The sequence below is a fragment of the Oncorhynchus clarkii genome, chromosome 9 (genome assembly GCF_045791955.1).
Source record: "Oncorhynchus clarkii lewisi isolate Uvic-CL-2024 chromosome 9, UVic_Ocla_1.0, whole genome shotgun sequence".
Classification (NCBI taxonomy): Eukaryota; Metazoa; Chordata; class Actinopteri; order Salmoniformes; family Salmonidae; genus Oncorhynchus; species Oncorhynchus clarkii.
In genome coordinates, this window is record NC_092155.1 from 47,173,718 (window position 1) to 47,196,480 (window position 22,763).

Genomic DNA, 22,763 nt, shown 5'->3' on the forward strand with positions numbered 1-22,763 from the left:
AACTACAAATTGGTTGGTGGTCGTTGGCACTGCCAGTGGTGCTGAAGGGGTGTCCTTAATCCACACCTATGCCCATGCCTCTTAAAGTGCCAAAAGTGAAGGCTACCATTTTCTGTTAGCCTTAGATAATAATCCTATACACCCATCCATCTGCCTCTGTCCATCCTAAAAGCCACCCATATCCTGTGTGCGTGCATGTGTGTGTGTCTTCAAGCGCTCACTCCTCCGCCTTTCCTCAACCCCTCCTCTTGACAGACCGCAGCCCGTTAGATCTGACTAGAGTGCGTTGTTCATTGTCCATTAACGCAGCAGCGGACAGCTTCCACCCTCACACGGATACACAACCATTTCTTCTCCCTCGTCGCCTTTCCCGTCAGTTACCATGGCGAGCACAGTATCAGGTAAGAGTCGGGGAAAAGCTTTGTTATTTCAAGCAAAGTCGGCTGCGTTACTGTAGATTTGGTGATGTCTCGAGGTGCGACCTGTCTGGGTGACTAGTAGCAACCCGTGTGGATGCACTCACTTCATGTTACAGACGTGGCTACCATATAGAGTCACCTAGCCTACCTATCGACTAAACATTATGCTAGATTACGCTAGATTACGCTAAATATACACTCAAACAGTAAAGCCTTTGATGGAATATTTCAAACGTTGTATAAACGACAGTCTTTGTGATATTGACGAAAGGTTACTGGTCCTGATGCAGATGAGACCACTCCTTTTGTCACAATGTCGTTTAGCGCGAGTTATGTTTTACAGCACAATTTGCGTCATTTCAAATAATGTAAGATCCCCAATATGACATACAGTAAGCAATTTCTGATCAATATTAATTTGAGGAAATGAATAGACTATGATGGATGTATCCCATGGGCACCAATCAAAGCTCAGAACTGAAATGTTTATCCAGTTACATTTTTAAAAAGTAAGCAAAGGAGTCATAGATAATAAAAACGTGCAATGATATAGATTTGGCCAATTGTGGCAATACAATTGCTGAATAGGCTACTGATGTGGGGAGGTAACATTTTGGTCATCGGTTTTCTTGCTTGCAACTTACTCAAAAATGAGTGTAAATGGTCATCCAAAGTTTGAACGTGTCTTATTATGATTGTATTGTGTGTGTGTGTGTGTGTGTGTGTGTGTGTGTGTGTGTGTGTGTGTGTGTGTGTGTGTGTGTGTGTGTGTGTGTGTGTGTGTGTGTGTGTGTGTGTGTGTGTTTGTGTGTGTGTGTGAGAGAGAGAGAGATTTAATTATATAAAGGATTATCTTCTTCAGAAGGATAAGTCACTAGGAGACAGCTATGCAACAAATGACAAGTAATTCATCAAATTTGTAGATTAGCTGGTATTGCTATTATACATATACCAACGTTATTGTAGTAACCCAAACAAACTGTCCTCTAAAGGACACACAGGAGTAGTCTGGTTTTCATAGAACAAAACAGGAACCAAACCACTACATCTTTAGTCTTCAGCAGTAATATTGGTTAACCACACACACACACACACACACACACACACACACACACACACACACACACACACACACACACACACACACACACACACACACACACACACACACACACACACACACACACAAACACACACACTAGATAAACAAAGAAAACCTTTCTTACATGCTTAAATGGTTTGAAATCTGGATGGTTTATGTCTATGTCATGTAAAAGGTTGTCAGGTGTGTTGTGCCTGGCCTAGTCCTAATTAGCCAATGTCACATGTGTATTGACTGCAGACCGACACCAGACATTAGCCACTAGGGCCAGCAGTAGCACCCTGCTCACTAGACCTCAGCTGGTAAACAGAGAGAGAGAAAGATTGGAGAGTGAGAAGCCTCTAAGGTCTCCACCCTAGTCAGTGGGGAGAGAGAGAGAGAGAACTGGAGCTAATATAAAAAGCCTCAAGGAAAGACACCTGGACACCAGTGTGATATCTAAATTCTGCAGCTTAAACACTTTGTCACCCCTCTTCCTGGTAGAGCTGGCCTATATCATGTATGTGTGTGTGTGTGTGTGTGCGTGTGTGTGTCTTGCTGTGGATCAATAGCTCAGTGCTGAGCAGTAGCGGCCACACCCTTAGCGACAGAGAATCAGGGGGGTATACGACAGCAGTCCATGTGTTCAGTTGTATTACAGGAATACAGATTATTTGTTCTGTACAGTGTATTATCTTATAATAATAAAGAATTAGCTAACTCCTCAGCTAAACATATGCTTTATGCCCATTTTTCACTGAAAGCCTACTATAAAGATGATACTCTCAAATGTAGTACTTAATGTATATACATTTGTACAATGGTTTTACTGTTGCACTTTTGGTGGACAGATAGAGATAATGCACATTAAAACCTAACCCAAGACTAGCTAGAGTCAGTCCTTATTTGTTGTCTCTGCCATTGTCTCTGTCCGGCTGGAAGAGAATTGAGCGAATCAAAAGAGGGAGGTTAAAGAACAAGCCCGCAGTTCCTGTCAAAATTTAACTGCTTTGACCGTTGCGCTCTGTTCCAATCAATGGCCCAATTCCATTCTGATTATTCACCCCCTTCCCTTCTGTCCTGGTTGATTCTCCTTCGGGGATCTAAAAGTATCAAATAGGGTTAAGCAATATAGCCGACTAGCTGGCCTATGTGGAGCTATAATCATATGTTTGCTTACACCCAACATAATCTGCCTATCCAGAAAGTTTGAGATCTATAACAAAGGGATACATAATGTTGATGGGAAGGGAACAAGGTATTTTATTGGAACCTTCCCTTGGAATGTTTGGGGGAGGTATCACAGCTTGTGTATCTGTATCTGTTTCTTAAGTGGTCTCGAAAGTAGGTGAACCCCCTATGGTGTTCTTTGCTTCTGGGTGTTCTCTGTCTGCTGGGTTCCCACCAGTGGTATGTCGTTACATGCTAGCTCTTTTTGATCAAAGTCTGTTCTTTTGAAGTTGTACCTAGTCTCCTGTGAGGAGAGACTGAAAAGAGAGACTGAAAATAAATATTTTGTAGCCGTGAATAGATCAAGACAAGAAAGGCAAGTGTTTACAAAAAAGAGAGAGAAAATATAGTAGGATGGAGAGATCTGGAAATAGAGTGATAAACAAATCTGCAGAGGCTGCCAGGGTAACAAGAGCTTAAGGTAAGGAGACAGAGACAGAGAGAGAGAGAGAGAGAGGGAGGAGGGGGAGGAGGGGTGCTGCTGAGCCAAAAGAGAAATCATATTAAGGTTTCAACTGGAAGCATGCACATTAAATATGTGAGGGCCTCAAACTACTTAATTTCCCAAGCGACACCGAGTTAGTCAGGCAGTGTTATTGGAGGAGATACTATTATATTACTGTAGAAGGGGGGCTTTTGGCACAGTATTTTGTGGATTGGGAATATTTTGTGTTTTTTTTTTTTTGTGGATTGGGCATATAGTGAAATAAATAGGATTTAATAGGATTTCCTGAAATTGTGCCACTAAAAGTCTGATTTAGTTTTCTCCTAGGTTACAGTGAAAATGGTTGATTAATCCAATCGTTTATGCATCATAGACTTATTTTGTGTGATCGTGTGTGTGTGCGCGCGCGCGTGTGTGTGTGATTGGGGGGGCTCATGTAGTAGATCATAGAGCATTGACTTTTTATTATTATTATTCAGAAGAAAACCAAGCAAGGATACCTTTCTAAAAAAAGAGCATTTGAATAATTTACAATGCACGCCCACCAGCATGGAAGACCGTGTGTGTGCACAGCAGGAGGGAGGCTTGCGTGTGTGTATGTGTGCATACTATATGTGCGTGCGTTAAGGGTGTGTGTTAGGTGTGTGTATACTGATGTGTTTGTATATGTAGTTTTAGCTTTGTGTGTCTGTGCGGTGTGCATGTATCTGTGTGAGGCTTTAGCTGTGTGTGTGTATATCTGTGTGATGTGCGCGCACACGCAAATGGATGGAGGAAGAGGAGGATGGAAGTTGACATCACTCCTCAATAATTCAGCACATGACCAGGCAAAAAACAGCCACTGAGATTACCCTAGCGACCCAGCCTCGTTGTCGAAAATGTGCCTTCTCTTTAAAGGTCCAATGCAGTCATTTTCTTCTCAATATCAAATCATTTTTAGGTCACAATTAAGTACCTTACTGTGATTGTTTAAAATTAAAATGGTAAAACAAATATATTAAAAAATATTCTTAGCAAAATGCAATTTCTCAAGCAAGAATTTTGCTGGAACTGTCCGCCCGGGAGTTGTCTGAGAGAGGGGCCTAATTGGAGAAGCCTAATGGGAGGTATATGTAACCTGAAAACGAGCTGTTATTGGGAGACAGAAGGGCAAACTATCTTTCTTATTGGTCTATTAACCAGGCATTCTAAAAATCCTGCCCAGCCAAACAAGCAAAAATGTAATGTGGTCTCTTCAAACAGCACTTACACTAAAAGTGCATTATCATAATTTTCACAATTTCACAGTATCATTCGAACTTTATAGTGTAGAAATATATATAAAACACGGAAAATCACATTTTTGAGTGCTCTGCCCCTTTAAGAGTGCATCGTAAAGGTGTGTGTAGCAGCCACAATCCTCTGCTGTTTCCTGGCATGATTCAAGAAGCAGTTCAGCCCCTGCGTTCTATAAGGAGTAGGATGAAGTTTCCCCTAGACACTGGTCTGGGGTTCGTTTTGCATTTCCTCTACTAATGCACAAGGCTAGCATTTGGGGAGGGCAAACTGATCCTAGGCTTTTACAGTGCAACTTTAAACTTTAAAGGGAGGATGGAGGCTTCCTGCTGAGAATAAGATGTCTGCTGCTCAATGCAGTACGCAGTTTTCTTCCTGAATAGAACTGCCAAGTAAAATATGTCTGGGGGCACTTGCACCTTTTTTTATTTATACAGTCAGTTTCAAAATGGGGGTAAACACAATACAATAGATACAAAATACATCAAATCAAATCAAATCAAATTTATTTATATAGCCCTTCGTACATCAGCTGACATCTCAAAGTGCTGTACAGAAACCCAGCCTAAAACCCCAAACAGCAAGCAATGCAGGTGTAGAAGCACGGTGGCTAGGAAAAACTCCCTAGAAAGGCCAAAACCTAGGAAGAAACCTAGAGAGGAACCAGGCTATGTGGGGTGGCCAGTCCTCTTCTGGCTGTGCCGGGTGGAGATTATAACAGAACATGGTCAAGATGTTCAAATGTTCATAAATGACCAGCATGGTCGAATAATAATAATAAGGCAGAACAGTTGAAACTGGAGCAGCAGCACAGTCAGGTGGACTGGGGACAGCAAGGAGTCATCATGTCAGGTATTCCTGGGGCATGGTCCTAGGGCTCAGGTCCTCCGAGAGAGAGAAAGAAAGAGAGAATTAGAGAGAGCATATGTGGGATGGCCAGTCCTCTTCTGGCTGTGCCGGGTGGAGATTATAACAGAACATGGCCAAGATGTTCAAATGTTCATAAATGACCAGCATGGTCGAATAATAATAAGGCAGAACAGTTGAAAGAAACTGGAGCAGCAGCACGGCCAGGTGGACTGGTGACAGCAAGGAGTCATCATGTCAGGTAGTCCTGGGGCATGGTCCTAGGGCTCAGGTCCTCCGAGAGAGAGAAAGAGAGAATTAGAGAACGCACACTTAAATTCACACAGGACACCGAATAGGACAGGAGAAGTACTCCAGATATAACAAACTGACCCTAGCCCCCCGACACATAAACTACTGCAGCATAAATACTGGAGGCTGAGACAGGAGGGGTCAGGAGACACTGTGGCCCCATCCGAGGACACCCCCGGACAGGGCCAAACAGGAAGGATATAACCCCACCCACTTTGCCAAAGCACAGCCCCCACACCACTAGAGGGATATCTTCAACCACCAACTTACCATCCTGAGACAAGGCTGAGTATAGCCCACAAAGACCTCCGCCACGGCACAACCCAAGGGGGGGGGGGGGGGGGGGGGGTGCCAACCCAGACAGGATGACCACATCAGTGAATCAACCCACTCAGGTGACGCACCCCCTCCAGGGACAGCATGAGAGAGCCCCAGTAAGCCAGTGACTCAGCCCCTGTAATAGGGTTAGAGGCAGAGAATCCCAGTGGAAAGAGGGGAACCGGCCAGGCAGAGACAGCAAGGGCGGTTCGTTGCTCCAGAGCCTTTCCGTTCACCCTCCCACTCCTGGGCCAGACTACACTCAATCATATGACCCACTGAAGAGATGAGTCTTCAGTAGAGACTTAAAGGTTGAGACCGAGTTTGCGTCTCTGACATGGGTAGGCAGACAGTTCCATAAAAATGGAGATCTATGGGAGAAAGCCCTGCCTCCAGCTGTTTGCTTAGAAATTCTAGGGACAATTAGGAGGCCTGCGTCTTGTGACCGTAGCGTACGTGTAGGTATGTACGGCAGGACCAAATCAGAGAGATAGGTAGGAGCAAGCCCATGTAATGCTTTGTAGGTTAGCAGTAAAACCTTGAAATCAGCCCTTGCTTTGACAGGAAGCCAGTGTAGAGAGGCTAGCACTGGAGTAATATGATCAAATTTTTTGGTTCTAGTCAGGATTCAAATGTACAGTTGCTCTAAGGTACTGCACACTGTCTTTGAGATGACATTGGAAGAATGTTTACAAAATATTCACAGAACATAGCAATTTATGCAATGAGAGCAGGGATGACAGCAAAGCTATAACACAGAATCTTTCCCTTTTCAGATTTGACAATGCTCTGACCCCTCTTGCTTTGCCATTTACACTGTAAATGTTACACAATTTAATGAGCATTGGAAAAAGTTGCGCAGTTGCTGACTCTCACATTTGGATAATATTTCTATCCTGCACATATTCTATATTCGGGCTTAAGCCCTTTCAGCATCACGGTGCTGTCCACCTACACACATACATTAGAGACACATGCTTAATTATCTCTTGCATTGAAATCCATCACACCCAGTTGTAATTAGTAGAGATCTGAGACAAATCAGATTCGTAGCAGATCTCTGCAAATGTGGAAGCAGTGTTTAACATGGCAGGAAGCCCATCAGTATGATTTATGGATCTGATCATCTGCGACACTGTGTTACAGTGCGATGGAAAGGGGCCTTACATGGGTTTGCAAGGCTAACATAGCTGAAACATTAACGGCACTATTTAAATAAAGGATCCTTTTTTTAAAAACTCCAGGGTGCGTGCTGTGCCCACTTTCCTCATGTACCCATGAGAGTTAGAGCAGGTCGGTATATCTGCTGCAACAATGAGGGCCACAGCCTGCTTATCTATTCAGCAGCAGCAAGCCACCTTAAAAGGCATAGATCTTTAAGAGGAAGTAGTATTTATGGGGGCTAATCGTCTAGACATGCTCAGGCTCCTGCCTCATTAGCATTAAAGGAAGACTGACTTCAGACAGGACCAACACACAGGCAGTCATGGGGCGCGTCCCAATTATCTCTCCCTGCTCTTAAGGGTAAACGTACCCCAGGTTTTGAACCACTGGTGTGAAATACTACAGCAGATGGTGTCTTTCATATACAATATGTAGGTTGGCATGAGTTTCTTAAAGCACCACAACTGAGCAGTACTTTGAGACAGGTGCTGGTGAATTCACTCCAATGGCTCACACACCCTGCCAAGCATAAAACAAGTCACACTGCAGAATGCACACCACTGAACACAGACTGCGGAGCACACGCTACTTACGTAACCCGTACTTGTTCAGTGGTTGCATTCAGTGGCATGGTTCCTACAGGGGCTAGGGAGGGACCATGTGAAAACTTAGGGGTTGAGGGGGCGGGGGTACTGCTTTGGATGAGATTAATATTACATGTTAAGTCTCTGTGCTGCTGTGGAGCAGTGACAGGAAGGGGAACATACTCAGCTGTAAAGTACAGTATCTTCATCATCAGAAGAGAAGGTGGCGTAGTCACACAATAAGGCAATTCAAATGGTGAAAGGTCACCAGTCTTCTATTAGTTGATTTGATTGATAGTCAGTGGATATTTCCATACTAGGTTGCACTCCCATATTAGTGGGTCTTTCCCTGTGTTTGGTGTGCTACGGAGAGTGCAGGTGATCTTTTCCTTTTAATATGTGAAAGGAAAAACTGTCATACTTTCCTTGAAGGGGCTTCTGATGAGGTGTTACTATACATTGCCTTATAAACATTCATATAACACCTTAAAGATGAACGGGATAATACAACTACAGGAGAGGCCACTTAGCTGTGATATATTCACAACATATTACGGCCTCTCATACCTGTTTGCTTTGTTATACAGTTTCATAATGTTGACTGCATCTATAAGGTGTTGTGAATGTCCATATGGCAAAATAACACTTCCTAAGAAGCTACATTAAGTAAAGTGTTACCAAACCTTCTACCTCAATGGTATTAAAACCATTCAGCCCCAGTTCACTCCCCAAAACCTGACTACAGTACATCCTGGCACTTGGCTAATCCCTTCATGTGTCCTATCAGTGACCTCCAGACAAACCCTGCCTTCAGCCTAGAAATCGTAAATTAAATTCCCCTGACAAACAAGCCTAAAAGCTACATGTCCCCCACATTGCTGATCATATCTTAGACCATAGATAATGAGAACACTGACCTTTAACAAACACAATAGTAATTAGACCTGTATTGATTAAGTGTAACTGTGATCTGTAGGCTGCGTCTTCTCCCTCGCCTCTGCTGACTGATCTGGGTGTGAACCTTAGACAGAGCTTCATTACCCAGAGGGACAGAATGCTAAACAGTTGCTTTGTGTCACAGCTATTTTCCATAAGGGCATGCAAGGGAAAAGACTGTAAAACATTCAGTAATCTAGAACGAAAGTCCCTCGCTGGTTCAGTCAGTTTTTTTTCTTCTCTGTTTGGTGCCTCATGGACACAACCCAATACTGTATATTATCAGAGCTAGCCATCTTAAGCTTTGGTGGGTTAACTTTGGGCTTGGTTTTACCAGAGTTATTGACAGGGCCGGACTACCGCATTTGGGGTCCTGGGGAACTGACCTTCAGCACCGCAAAAAAATGTTGCAGTTTTATAATGCTCTTGTTCACATTTTGTCATGAGGCTGAGAGAAAATGTTTCAGTTTAAAGCTAATTTCCTGCTATTCTAAACAGTGCATTCGGAACGTATTCAGACCCCTTGACTTTTCTATATTTTGTTATGTTACAGCCTTATTCTAAAGTGGATACACTTTTCCCTCATCTATCTACAAACAGTACCCCATAATGACAAAGTGAAAACAGGTTTGTAGAAATGTTTGCTAAAAATGAAATACCTTATTTACTTAAGTATTCAGACCCTTTGCTATGATACTTGAAATTGAGCTCAGGAGCATCCTGTTTCCATTGATCACCTTGAGATGTTTCTACAACTTGTTTGGAGTCCACCTGTGGTAAATTCAATTGATTGGACATGATTTGGAAAGGCACACACCTGTCTATATAAGGTCCCACAGTTGACAGTGCATGTTAGAGCAAAAACCAAGCCATGAACCAAGCCATGAAGTTGAAGGAATTGTCTGTAGAGCTCCAAGACAGAACTGTGTCGAGGCACAGTTGGTGCAGCAAACTCTCTCCAGAAGTTCAGTGAGGATCTCTGAATGATCCAATGTTGACCTAAATGACTAATGATGATAAATACAATCCACCTGTGTGTAATCAAGTCTCCGTATAAATGCACCTGCACTGTGATAGTCTCAGAGGTCCGTTAAAAGCGCAGAGAGCATCATGAAGAACAAGGAACACACCAGGCAGGTCCGAGATACTGTTGTGAAGAAGTTTAAAGCCGGATTTGGATACAAAAATATTTCCCAAGCTTTAAACATCCCAAGGAGCACTGTGCAAGCGATAATATTGAAATGGAAGGAGTATCAGACCACTGCAAATTTACCAAGACCTGGCCGTCCCTCTAAACTTTCAGCTCATACAAGGAGAAGACTGATCAGAGATGCAGCCAAGAGGCCCATGATCACTCTGGATGAACTGCAGAGATCTACAGCTGAGGTGGGAGACTCTGTCCATAGGACAACAATCAGTCGTATATTGCACAAATCTGGCCTTTATGGAAGAGTGGCAAGAAGAAAGCCATTTCTTAAAGATATCCATAAAAAGTGTTGTTTAAAGTTTGCCACAAGCCACCTGGGAGACACACCAAACATGTGAAGAAGGTGCTCTGGTCAGATGAAACCAAAATTGAACTTTTTGGCAACAATGCAAAACGTTATGTTTGGCGTAAAAGCAACACAGCTCATCACACTGAACACACCAACCCCACTGTCAAACATGGTGGTGGCAGCATCATGGTTTAGGCCTGCTTTTCTTCAGCAGGGACAGGGAAGATGGTTAAAATTGATGGGAAGATGGATGGAGCCAAATACAGGACCATTCTGGAAGAAAACCTGATGGAGTCTGCAAAAGACCTGAGACTGGGATGGAGATTTGTCTTCCAACAAGACAATGATCCAAAACATAAAGCAAAATCTACAGTGGAATGGTTCAAAAATAAACATATCCAGGTGTTAGAATGGCCAAGGCAAAGTCCAGACCTGAATCCAATCGAGAATCTGTGGAAAGAACTGAAAACTGCTGTTCACAAATGCTCTCCATCCAACCTCACTGAGCTCGAGCTGTTTTGCAAGGAGGAATGGGAAAAAATGTCAGTCTCTCGATGTGCAAAACTGATAGAGACATACCCCAAGCGACTTACAGCTGTAATCGCAGCAAAAGGTGGCGCTACAAAGTATTAACTTAAGGGGGCTGAATAATTTTGCACGCCCAATTTTTCAGTTTTTGATTTGTTAAAAAGGTTTGAAATATCCAATAAATGTCGTTCCACTTCATGATTGTGTCCCACTTGTTGTTGATTCTTCACAAAAAAATACAGTTTTATATCTTTATGTTTGAAGCCTGAAATGTGGCAATAGGTCGCAAAGTTCAAGGGGGCTGAATACTTTCGCAAGGCACTGTAACTCTATCCTTATTACCAAGAGTCACGTCTGGAGGAAACCTGGCACCATCCCTACGGTGAAGCATGGTGGTGGCAGCGTCATACTGTGGTGATGTTTTCATCCTTGATGAAAACCTGCTCCAGAGCATTCAGGACCTCCGACTGGGGGCGAAGGTTCACCTTGCAACAGGACAACGACGCTAAGCACACAGCCAAGACAATGCAGGAGTGGCTTCGGGACAAGTCTCTGAATGTCCTTGAGTGGCCCAGCCAGAGCCTGGATTTGATTTGAACCCGATCTAACATCTCTGGAGAGACCTGAAAATAGCTGTGCAGCAACGCGCCCCGCCCCGTCCAACCTGACAGAGCTTGAAAGGATCTGCAGAGAATTATGGGAGAAACTCCAGATATACTGGTGTGCCAAGCTTGTAGCGTCATACCCAAGACTCAAAGCTGTAATCGCCAAAGGTGCATCAACAAAGTACTGAGTAAATTGTCTGAACTTATGTATATGTGATATTTCAGTTTTTTATTTGTAATACATTTGCAAAAACATTTCTAAAAACCTTATGGAGTATTGCGTGTAGATTGATGAGGAAAACAAACAATTTTATACATTTTATCAAAAGCCTGTAACGTAACAAAATGTGGAAAAAGTCAACGGGTCTGAATACTTTCCGAATGCACAATTTTGCATTGAGGCTGAGACAGAATTCTGCCCTTTTAAAGCAAATGTCCTGCTATTCTACACATTTTGCTATCATATGCTACCTGGGGGGGAGACGACACACGTATCCCTGCGTGTCCGTTCGGAAATCCGACCCTGGTTATTTGATTTGCATAACCATGCATAGTGGTAAAAGTAGATTAGAAGTATCTCTAGCATTGTAATTACAGTATGGGTAGCACCAGGCACACTCATTCTCTCTCTCTCTTGCTCTCTCTCTCTCTCTCTCGCACACACACACCCACCCACATGACTCTGCCAAAGTGCTGAAATTTAAAAACTAGTCCAGTTGGCAGGTAATGCAATAGTCTCTAACTCAATCTGATGTGAAAGTGCTATTACTGCACTCTCACGTTTTTATAGCAGACACACCTTCAATCTCATCCCAGCTGCACTGTATACAGCCTTGTAATAAATACTAGCCGTCTTAACAACATTTCCTCCTAAAAACCGGGGGCCATGGTTGCCATGGTCACAAAGGAATATGGCAAATAAATATATAAAAATAGGACGATTCTTTTACCCTGTATATCATTGGAATATCTTACCATGTCTCTCGTTGTTTCTTTGTTCCTTAAAGCCTACACAGAGAAGATCAAGGAAATGTCCATGATGTCTCTCATCTGCTCCTGCCTATACCCCCAGACATCATACCCCACCACCAACTATCAATTTGGAGGTCAGCCCAAAGTGTGCTTTGTTTTTTAATGTGTATTGTATTGATGTAATGTATTTTGGCTTTAAATTCGTTCTTAGTCTCAAAACACTTTACATTGTATGTGTAAAGCATCCACCCATCTAAGGTAATGCACAACAGCCATTTTGTGTCTTATTTGTCTTGTCTCTCTCAATAGACCTGGAGGTGAAGCCCATCAACAAGCGACTGTCGGGCCAGTCCTTTGAGGTGATCCTGAAGTCCCCCACCGACCTGTCCCCGGACAGGCCCAGTCCCCTTGCCTCTCCCCCCGCCCTGACCTCGCCCCCCAAGAGGGATATCTCCCTGGATGAGCTGCAGGGGAGGCTGGAGGCCGCTGAGGAGAGGAGGAAGGTAAGACAAGAGGATGGAGGGAAAGGAGGGAGGGAGTAAGAAAAGGGAGGATAGGGAGAGAGTAAGAAGTTCATGGAGGTTGCTGAGGACAGAGATGGGAACAGAGGGGAAGGTGAGTGCAAGAGAAGGAAGTGAGGATGGGGGGGTGAGGAGGGAAAAAGCATTTCAGGTTCATAGAGTTCATGGATGTTGTTGAGGAGAGTAGGGTGGTAAGAGAGGATGACAGATGCAAGTGTATGAAGGAAGGCAGGGAGGAGGGGAGAGAAACATGTGAAGTATGTTAATTTAGTTTGCTGAGAGGTATGTTTTGGGTATTTTATTAGGATCCCCATTAGCTGTTGCAAAAGCAGCAGCTACTCTTCCTGTGGTCCACACAAAATATGAAACATAATACAGAAGATCAATAGACAAGAACAGCTCAAGGCAGAACTATATACATTTTTAAGGTAAGAGAAGGGAAGGCAAGGCAAGGAAGAGAGAGGGAGAGAAAGGAGGGACGAAAAGGAGGAGAGAGACAAAAAGCTGGTTAGGTAAAGGGCTATTGACTTTGCTGAGGAGAGACGGAAGAAGAGACGTAAACAGGAGATTAAGTGAAATGAGGAAAAGATCATCACTCAATGGGGAGAAGGAGGTGAAGAAGGAAAGATAAATGAGATGGGGAAACAAATACCAGTCTCTCTCTAGACATCCAGGCCCTCTACTGAAATGCCAGAGCTGTCACACATGAATGAGCATGGTTGTGTTCATTAGGCAACAAATGGAAGAAAAATTACCTGGACTTGTCCAATAAGAAATACCTATTGTCTTTTTCCATTGCTAAACTTTTCAAAACGTTTTCTGTCGCATGCCCTAATGAACACAACCTTGAAAAAGAGACAGATATCTGACATTTCATGAAAACATAAATAACTAGCAACCCATCGCTTCATTATCCTAGTTCAGTTAGGGGGATTTCCTGGGTTTTCTGTGAGCCTTTTTCTACCTTGCATTTCCACTTAAATAGAAAAACTGATGACTAATTATCGTTGTTGGGTGAGAACTGCTTCAATGCTTAATCGCTGCGTATCAGACAGACCCAGCCAGACCTGTCACTGGGTTCCCTGAGGGAAAGAAAAGTCATGAATGGGGAGAGCCTGTCATCGCTGCTGGAATATACCGTAGGGAGGAGGGAAATGTGGAAGTCTGGGGGCGTGACAAGCAGTTAAAACAGAAATCCAAATTGGAGTTGCAAAATCTGGTTGAATGCTTTGACAAGAAATTATCAGGCTACTCAGTAGCATTTGGATTCAATTCCCTGATATTGGGGAAATTATTTTATCATCAGTCTTTCCTACAACATAATAGGAACTGGATATTTTACCAGCAAACAAACACTTTAGCATAGGGATAGCAATTGGTTATGGTTAGGGTCAAGGTTATGTTAAGGGACAAGGGTTAGGTTAATTTAAGTGAGGTTAGGGTTAGGGTTACGGAAAATCATAAAAGTTAGCATTGGGTTAGCATACTACTGCCGTACACTGACATTCATTTTCAGTAAATATACACTGCTAACAAAATCTGTGCATGAAAATAGTGCACTTTTTCTCTTTGCTCCCTAGTCCCAGGAGGCTCAGGTGCTGAGGCATTTGGCTGAGCGGAGGGAGCATGAGAAGGAGGTGCTGCACAAGGCCATGGAAGAGAACAACAACTTCAGCAAGATGGCGGAAGAGAAGCTCAACTCCAAAATGGAGGCGAAGAAAGCGAACCGGGAGGCATACCTGAACTCACTGAAGCAGCGGCTCCGTGAGAAGGTGAGGGCCTGTTTTGTTTTCTCTCCTCTCTCTCTCTATTTCAAAGTCTGACGCCCCACCTTTACTTGGTCAGAGAAATAAAGCTCTATGCTCAGAACAGAACTAGCTAAGTACTCTGACATATTTCTAGGCTGTAGACTACATAACCTGTCACCTGTGTCTTGACAGTTTTCTCTTTGTGGTGTTAATGGTTTTTCCTAGGAGATGCATGCAGCCGAAGTGCGCCGGAACAAGGAGCTGCAAGCAGACCTTTCTGGATAAGAAGGCTTTACTGAAAGGAATTCCCATTTCCCAGCTTATGTGAAGTGTGTTTTTAGCGAGGAATTTTTGTGTCAAAAATCATAATTCTGCTCTACATCCTGCAATCTCATCTGTCATTCAATAGGGAACAAGTTTACCTGCAAGATATCACAACTGTCATAGCTCTTCATCTCTCTACACATCCCTACAGTATGACATTTTTTTCTCTCACTAAAACATCAACACCACCAGCATTTCAAACAGTAGATATTAACATTTCTAAATGGTTGGAATACATTCTAATGGCTGGAATTTCAAATGTGCTGCGCACGCCCACACACACATGCACAGACACAAACATACATACAATTCACACACATATAAACTCAAACACTGACATGCATCGCTTTTTACATAAATGGCATGGATTGTTGAAGGGGAGTCTGTATTGATCTAATTGTGTATTAGACTAATAAAATGTGAGTGTACTGGATGTTGTCAATGTTCCTTTGGGTGTAAGACATAAGGTACTGAAAGGTAACTAGCCCTCTCCCCTAAGAACAATGTCTTATTGTTGACACAAAAAAAGCTACGCCTGGAAAGAAATTGTTATGTGGATGAAGGACATGCTTAGGCAAATAAACTATAAAGGGAAATAAATGGCTACAGTTTACACTTTTTTTAGTTATTTCATGAAATGTTGTTTTTAGAAGTTACCCCGGTAGAAGATTATGGCATGGGGTTTCACACAAGTGTGTTAAAATCCATTTAATCAGTTTTATTTACAAATTCTTTAGAAAGTAATACTTAAAAGAGAAATCTAGTTGTCAAATAATATGCAGGGAAATGGTGTTGCACATGTCACCATTAATATTTGCACTATGAGGAGATTTGATGTAAAGTCCCTCTTTTTAACTTTTTAACTTTTCCATACAATCCATTATGTACAATTGCACTAAATATGTTTGGAATAATGCAATATTTTAAATCACAGCAGTCTTTAAAATTACATTCAGGAGCAAAAGGTTTACAATAGTTGTTTTTAATTAATAAAAACAATAATTCATTAGAATATAATATTGGAATGGAATATAAATAATAACATTAGAATATAAAATGTAATAACAATACCTTAATTAACTCAGTGTAACATTGATGGCAACTCTCTTATGCTTCTAATTTGTGCCTGTAGGTCACAAATAAAGCTATCCCCAGGAAAATTGGAGCACAACTCATGAGCCCACCTTCTGCACTGCTCACACCTAATCCAGCCCCCACCTGTGACTGAGAACAGGGAGAGATGCCAATTGAAAAGCTCTCTCTTAAAAATGTAGATAGCTATCTAGCTATTTGACATAAAATGCTGTGTCAAATAGCTAAAAGGCTATACAGTTAAATGAACTGTAAAGTTATCAGTCACTAGTTGAAACATTTACAACTGAAATTAAGTTACTTTAAAGTTGCTAGCTAGTATTCCTAGCATCTTATGCTAACTAGCTAACTGGCTAGCATTTACTGCTTGTGAAGTTGCTAGTTAGTAAATGAGCATAAACGAGTGCTAACTGAGATAGTCATTGTCTAAATGATAGGTAGAAAAACATTCATAACGATAAAGGGGTAACTAGCCCCTTGGTGCAGGTTGCCCCCAACACACTCATCCAACATATTACCAGTTATCTAAATGTTTCTCTTTAAACAAGTGGATTATTTATCTTAAGGCTTTCCTACTTGTATATTTAAAAATATATATAGATCTACCTTCACTGGAATATATCTACAACTTTTTTTAAATGTATGTTTTTGTGAATTACAGGGGAGGGCAGTTACCCTAGGGAGCTAGTTTCCCCCTATTACTGTCATGTATTGTCATATTATGTCTTGTTCCTGTTCTTTCTCTTCACTCCGTCTCCCTCTGCTGATCGTATTAGGTTACCTTCTCTTCCTCTCCTTCCCCCAGCTGTTCCTCATCTTCTCTAACTACCTCGTTCACCCTTTTCCCACCTGTTCCCTTTTTCCCTCTGATTAGGTCTCTATTTCTCTCTCTGTTCCTGCTTCTGTCTTTGTCAGATTCTCGTTTGAGTTTCTCATGCCAGAACCAAACTATCGTCTTGTTTGCTTCACCCTTGTCCCGTCCTGTCGGAATCTGCCTGTTCATCTGATGCTACGTGTGATCAGGTACCTCTGTCCTCTACGACCCGCGCCTACCCAGAGAGACCAGCAGTCTGTCGCCGCTAACCCAGCTATTCTCCTCTGCTGCTAAGAAGGGGACTCTAACCCAGCTATTCTCCTCTGCTGCTAAGAAGGGGGACTCTTCTGTGAATATCAGAAGGACTTTATGATTCATTTGTCGCCCTCTCTGCGGGTTGTCTATTTTGCCATTATATACATCTGAAGAGGATCTATGTCTTCCCTGTGTTTTGACATTAAAGGACTCTGTTTTTGTTAAACCGCTTTTGGGTCCTCACTCACGTGCATAACAGAAGAATCTGACCAAGAATGGACCCAGCGACTTCGGATCCTCTTCACTCAGCCGTCGAGATCCAGGGAGCGATGCTAGGCAGACACGAGCAGGAATTGTCTGCTGCTCGACATGCCGTTGAGACCCTGGCCGCCCAAGTCTCCGACCTCACAGAACAGATTCACCATCTCCGCCGGCCACTTCCAGGGCTTTCGAATCTCCGGAGCCCAGAATCAATAACCCGCAGTGTTACTCTGGGGAGCCCACTGAATGCCGCTCGTTCCTCACCCAGTGTGATATTGTGTTTTCTCTCCAGCCCAACACTTACTCCAGGAGCACAGCTCGTATCGCCTACGTCATATCTCTCCTTACTGGACGGGCTCGTGAGTGGGGCACGGCAATCTGGGAGGCGAGGGCTGAGTGTACTAACCAGTATCAGGACTTTAAGGAGGAGATGATACGGGTTTTTGATCGTTCTGTTTTTGGGGAGGAAGCTTCCAGGGTCCTGTCTTCCCTATGTCAAGGTAATCGATCCATAACAGATTACTCTATTGAGTTTCGCACTCTTGCTGCCTCCAGTGACTGGAACGAGCCGGCTTTGCTCGCTCGTTTTCTGGAGGGTCTCCGCGCGGAGGTAAAGGATGAGATTCTCTCCCGGAAGGTTCCTTCCAGCGTGGATTCCTTGATTGAACTCGCTATTCGCATAGAGCGACGGGTTGATCTTCGTCACCGAGCTCGTGGAAAGGAGCTCGCGTTCTCCGTTGCCCCCCTCTCCGCATCACTACCATCTTCCTCCGCCGGCTCGGGTGCTGAGCCTATGCAGCTGGGGGGTATCCGCATCTCGACTAAGGAGAGGGAACGAAGAATCACCAACCGCCTCTGTCTCTATTGCGGTTCCGCTGGTCATTTTGTCACTTCATGTCCAGTAAAAGCCAGAGCTCATCAGTAAGCGGAGGGCTACTGGTGAGCGCTACTACTCTGGTCTCTCCTTCAAGATCCTGCACTACCTTGTCGGTCCATCTACGCTGGACCGGTTCGTCAGCTTCCTGCAGTGCCTTGATAGACTCTGGGGCGGAGGGCTGTTTTATGGACGAGACCTGGGCTCGGGAACATGACATTCCTCTCAGACAGTTAAGGGAGCCCACGGCCTTGTTCGCTTTGGATGGTAGTTCTCTCCCCAGGATTCAGCGTGAGACGCTACCTTTAACCCTCACTGTCTCTGGTAATCATAGCGAAACCCTTTCTTTTTTAATTTTTCGTTCACCTTTTACACCTGTTGTTTTGGGCCATCCCTGGCTAGTTTGTCATAATCCTTCTATTAATTGGTCTAGTAATTCTATCCTCTCCTGGAACGTCTCTTGTCATGTGAAATGTTTAATGTCTTGACGGGGGTGCCGGAGGAATATCACGATCTGCGCACGGTGTTCAGTCGGTCCAGGGCCACCTCTCTTCCTCCGCACCGGTCGTATGATTGTAGTATTGATCTCCTTCCGGGAACCACTCCCCCCCGGGGTAGACTATACTCTCTGTCGGCTCCCGAACGTAAGGCTCTCGAAGATTATTTGTCTGTAGCTCTTGACGCCGGTACCATAGTCCCCTCCTCCTCTCCCGCCGGAGCGGGGTTTTTTTTTGTTAAGAAGAAGGACGGGTCCCTGCGCCCCTGCATAGATTATCGAGGGCTGAATGACATAACAGTGAAGAATCGTTATCCGCTCCCTCTTATGTCTTCAGCCTTCGAGATCCTGCAGGGAGCCAGGTTTTTCACTAAGTTGGACCTTCGTAACGCTTACCATCTCGTGCGCATCAGGGAGGGGGACGAGTGGAAAACGGCGTTTAACACTCCGTTAGGGCACTTTGAATACCGGGTTCTTCCTTTCGGCCTCTCTAACGCTCCAGCTGTCTTTCAGGCATTAGTCAATGACGTCCTGAGAGACATGCTGAACATCTTTGTTTTCGTTTACCTTGACGATATCCTGATTTTTTTCACCGTCACTCCAGATTCATGTTCAGCACGTTCGACGTGTCCTCCAGCGCCTTTTAGAGAATTGTTTTTTTGTGAAGGCTGAGAAGTGCACTTTTCATGCCTCCTCCGTCACATTTCTCGGTTCTGTTATTTCTGCTGAAGGCATTAAGATGGATCCCGCTAAGGTCCAAGCTGTCATTGATTGGCCCGTTCCTAAGTCACGCGTCGAGCTGCAGCGCTTTCTCGGCTTCGCGAATTTCTATCGTCGTTTCATCCGTAATTTCGGTCAGGTGGCAGCTCCTCTCACAGCCCTTACTTCTGTCAAGACGTGCTTTAAGTGGTCCGTTTCCGCCCAGGGAGCTTTTGATCTCCTCAAGAATCGTTTTACATCCGCACCTATCTTTGTTACACCTGACGTCTCTAGACAGTTCGTTGTCGAGGTTGACGCGTCAGAGGTGGGCGTGGGAGCCATTCTTTCTCAGCGCTCCCTCTCTGACGACAAGGTCCACCCTTGCGCGTATTTTTCTCATCGCCTGTCGCCGTCGGAACGTAACTATGATGTGGGAAACCGCGAACTGCTCGCCATCCGCTTAGCCCTAGGCGAATGGCGACAGTGGTTGGAGGGGGCGACCGTTCCTTTTGTCGTTTGGACTGACCATAGGAACCTTGAGTACATCCGTTCTGCCAAACGACTTAATGCGCGTCAGGCTCGTTGGGTGCTGTTTTTCGCTCGTTTCGAGTTCGTAATTTCTTATCGTCCGGGCTCTAAGAACACCAAGCCTGATGCTTTATCTCGTCTCTTCAGTTCTTCAGTAGCCTCCACTGACCCCGAGGGGATTCTCCCTGAGGGGCGTGTTGTCGGGTTGACTGTCTGGGGAATTGAGTGGCAGGTAAAGCAAGCACTCACTCACACTCCGTCGCCGCGCGCTTGTCCTAGGAACCTTCTTTTCGTTCCCATTCCTACTCGTCTGGCCGTTCTTCAGTGGGCTCACTCTGCCAAGTTAGCCGGCCACCCCGGCGTTCGGGGTACGCTTGCTTCCATTCGCCAGCGTTTTTGGTGGCCCACTCGGGAGCATGACACGCGTCGTTTCGTGGCTGCTTGTTCGGTCTGCGCGCAGACTAAGTCCGGTAACTCCCCTTCCTGCCGGCCGTCTCAGACCGCTTCCCATTCCCTCTCGACCGTGGTCTCACATCGCCTTAGATTTTATCACCGGACTGCCTTCGTCAGCGGGGAAGACTGTTATTCTTACGGTTGTCGATAGGTTCTCTAAGGCGGCTCATTTTATTCCCCTCGCTAAGCTCCCTTCTGCTAAAGAAACGGCACAAATCATCATCGAGAATGTTTTCAGAATTCATGGCCTTCCGTCAGACGTCGTTTCGGACAGGGGTCCGCAATTCACGTCTCAATTTTGGAGGGAGTTTTGCCGTTTGATTGGGGCTTCCGTCAGTCTCTCTTCCGGCTTTCACCCCCAGTCTAACGGTCAAGCAGAACGGGCCAATCAGACTATTGGTCGCATCTTACGCAGTCTTTCTTTTCGTAACCCTGCGTCTTGGTCAGAACAGCTCCCCTGGGCAGAATACGCCCACAACTCGCTTCCTTCGTCTGCGACCGGGCTATCTCCTTTTCAGAGTAGCCTCGGGTACCAGCCTCCGCTGTTCTCGTCTCAGTTCGCCGAGTCCAGCGTCCCCTCCGCTCAGGCTTTTGTCCAACGTTGCGAGCGCACCTGGAAGAGGGTCAGGTCTGCACTTTGCCGTTATAGGGCGCAGACTGTGAGAGCCGCTAATAAGCGTAGAACTAAGAGTCCTAGATATTGTCGCGGTCAGAGAGTTTGGCTCTCCACTCAGAACCTTCCCCTTAAGACAGCTTCTCGCAAGTTGACCCCGCGGTTCATTGGTCCGTTCCGTATTTCTCAGATCATTAATCCTGTCGCAGTGCGACTTCTTCTTCCACGATATCTTCGTCGCGTCCACCCGGTCTTCCATGTCTCCTGTGTTAAGCCCGTTCTTCGCGCCCCCGCTCGTCTTCCCCCCCCCCCCCCCCCCCCCCCATCCTTGTCGAGGGCGCACCTATCTACAGGGTCCGTAAGATTTTGGACATGCGTCCTCGGGGCCGTGGTCATCAGTACCTAGTGGATTGGGAGGGGTACGGTCCTGAGGAAAGGAGTTGGGTTCCCTCTCGGGATGTGCTGGACCGTTCGCTGATCAATGATTTCCTCCGTTGCCGCCAGGTTTCCTCCTCGAGTGCGCCAGGAGGCGCTCGGTGAGTGGGGGGGTACTGTCATGTATTGTCATATTATGTCTTGTTCCTGTTCTTTCTCTTCACTCCGTCTCCCTCTGCTGGTCGTATTAGGTTACCTTCTCTTCCTCTCCTTCCCCCAGCTGTTCCTCATCTTCTCTAACTACCTCGTTCACCCTTTTCCCACCTGTTCCCTTTTTCCCTCTTATTAGGTCTCTATTTCTCTCTCTGTTCCTGCTTCTGTCTTTGTCAGATTCTCGTTTGAGTTTCTCATGCCAGAACCAAACTATCGTCTCGTTTGCTTCACCCTTGTCCCGTCCTGTCGGAATCTGCCTGTTCATCTGATGCTACGTGTGATCAGGTACCTCTGTCCTCTACGACCCGCGCCTACCCAGAGAGACCAGCAGTCTGTCGCCGCTAACCCAGCTATTCTCCTCTGCTGCTAAGAAGGGGACTCTAACCCAGCTATTCTCCTCTGCTGCTAAGAAGGGGGACTCTTCTGTGAATATCAGGACTTTATGATTCATTTGTCGCCCTCTCTGCGGGTTGTCTATTTTGCCATTATATACATCTGAAGAGGATCTATGTCTTCCCTGTGTTTTGACATTAAAGGACTCTGTTTTTGTTAAACCGCTTTTGGGTCCTCACTCACGTGCATAACAATTACCCTATTCTATCCACATGACCCGCTAGAAGAATAACTTAAATGCAGCTGAAAGTCTATTATAGCCACACAAAAAAAAAGAAGCTAGGTTTCCATCCAATATTGCGTTACATAGCAAGTGTCCACACTCTGGTGTGTCCCCACTCTGGTATTGGCAAGTGCGCTCTAGTCAACAGCGTTATCTGTGCACTGTTGGCTAGCCGCTAGCCGTGCTTCTACACCTGCATTGCTTGCTGTTTGGGGTTTTAGGCTGGGTTTCTGTACAGCACTTTGAGATATCAGCTGATGTACGAAGGGCTATATAAATAAATTTGATTTGATTTGACATAGCCTATAGTCTATAATGAGATTACAATATGCATGTTTATGCATATTATAATGCTTAATCATTATAATCTGTCCCTGACATTTTTCAAACGGCAATCAAGCATTGATTATCATGTCACCAGAATAAGACCCTAGATATTTAATGGAAAGGAGCACCAAGCTCATCCCCTTGCACTTTCACCACCCTGTGGGAAAGGAGAATCAAGCTCATCCCCTTGCACTTTCACCACCCTGTGGGAAAGGAGAATCAAGCTCATCCCCTTGCACTTTCACCACCCTGTGGGAAAGGAGAATCAAGCTCATCCCCTTGCACTTTCACCACCCTGTGGGAAAGGTGAATCAAGCTCATCCCCTTGCACTTTCACCACCAT

At 44.8% G+C, this 22,763-nt stretch overlaps 1 protein-coding gene across 1 annotated transcript; it reads left to right on the forward strand.

Annotated features, from left to right (window-relative positions):
• Positions 1 to 253: 253 nt before the first annotated feature.
• LOC139416427 (stathmin-3-like) lies at positions 254 to 15,404 on the forward strand. The gene is made up of 5 exons (XM_071165029.1): positions 254 to 401; positions 12,247 to 12,345; positions 12,521 to 12,714; positions 14,313 to 14,504; positions 14,706 to 15,404. The coding sequence occupies exons 1-5, from the start codon at positions 383 to 385 to the stop codon at positions 14,763 to 14,765; spliced, it is 564 nt and encodes a 187-aa protein (XP_071021130.1). The 5' UTR covers positions 254 to 382; the 3' UTR covers positions 14,766 to 15,404.
• Positions 15,405 to 22,763: the final 7,359 nt, after the last annotated feature.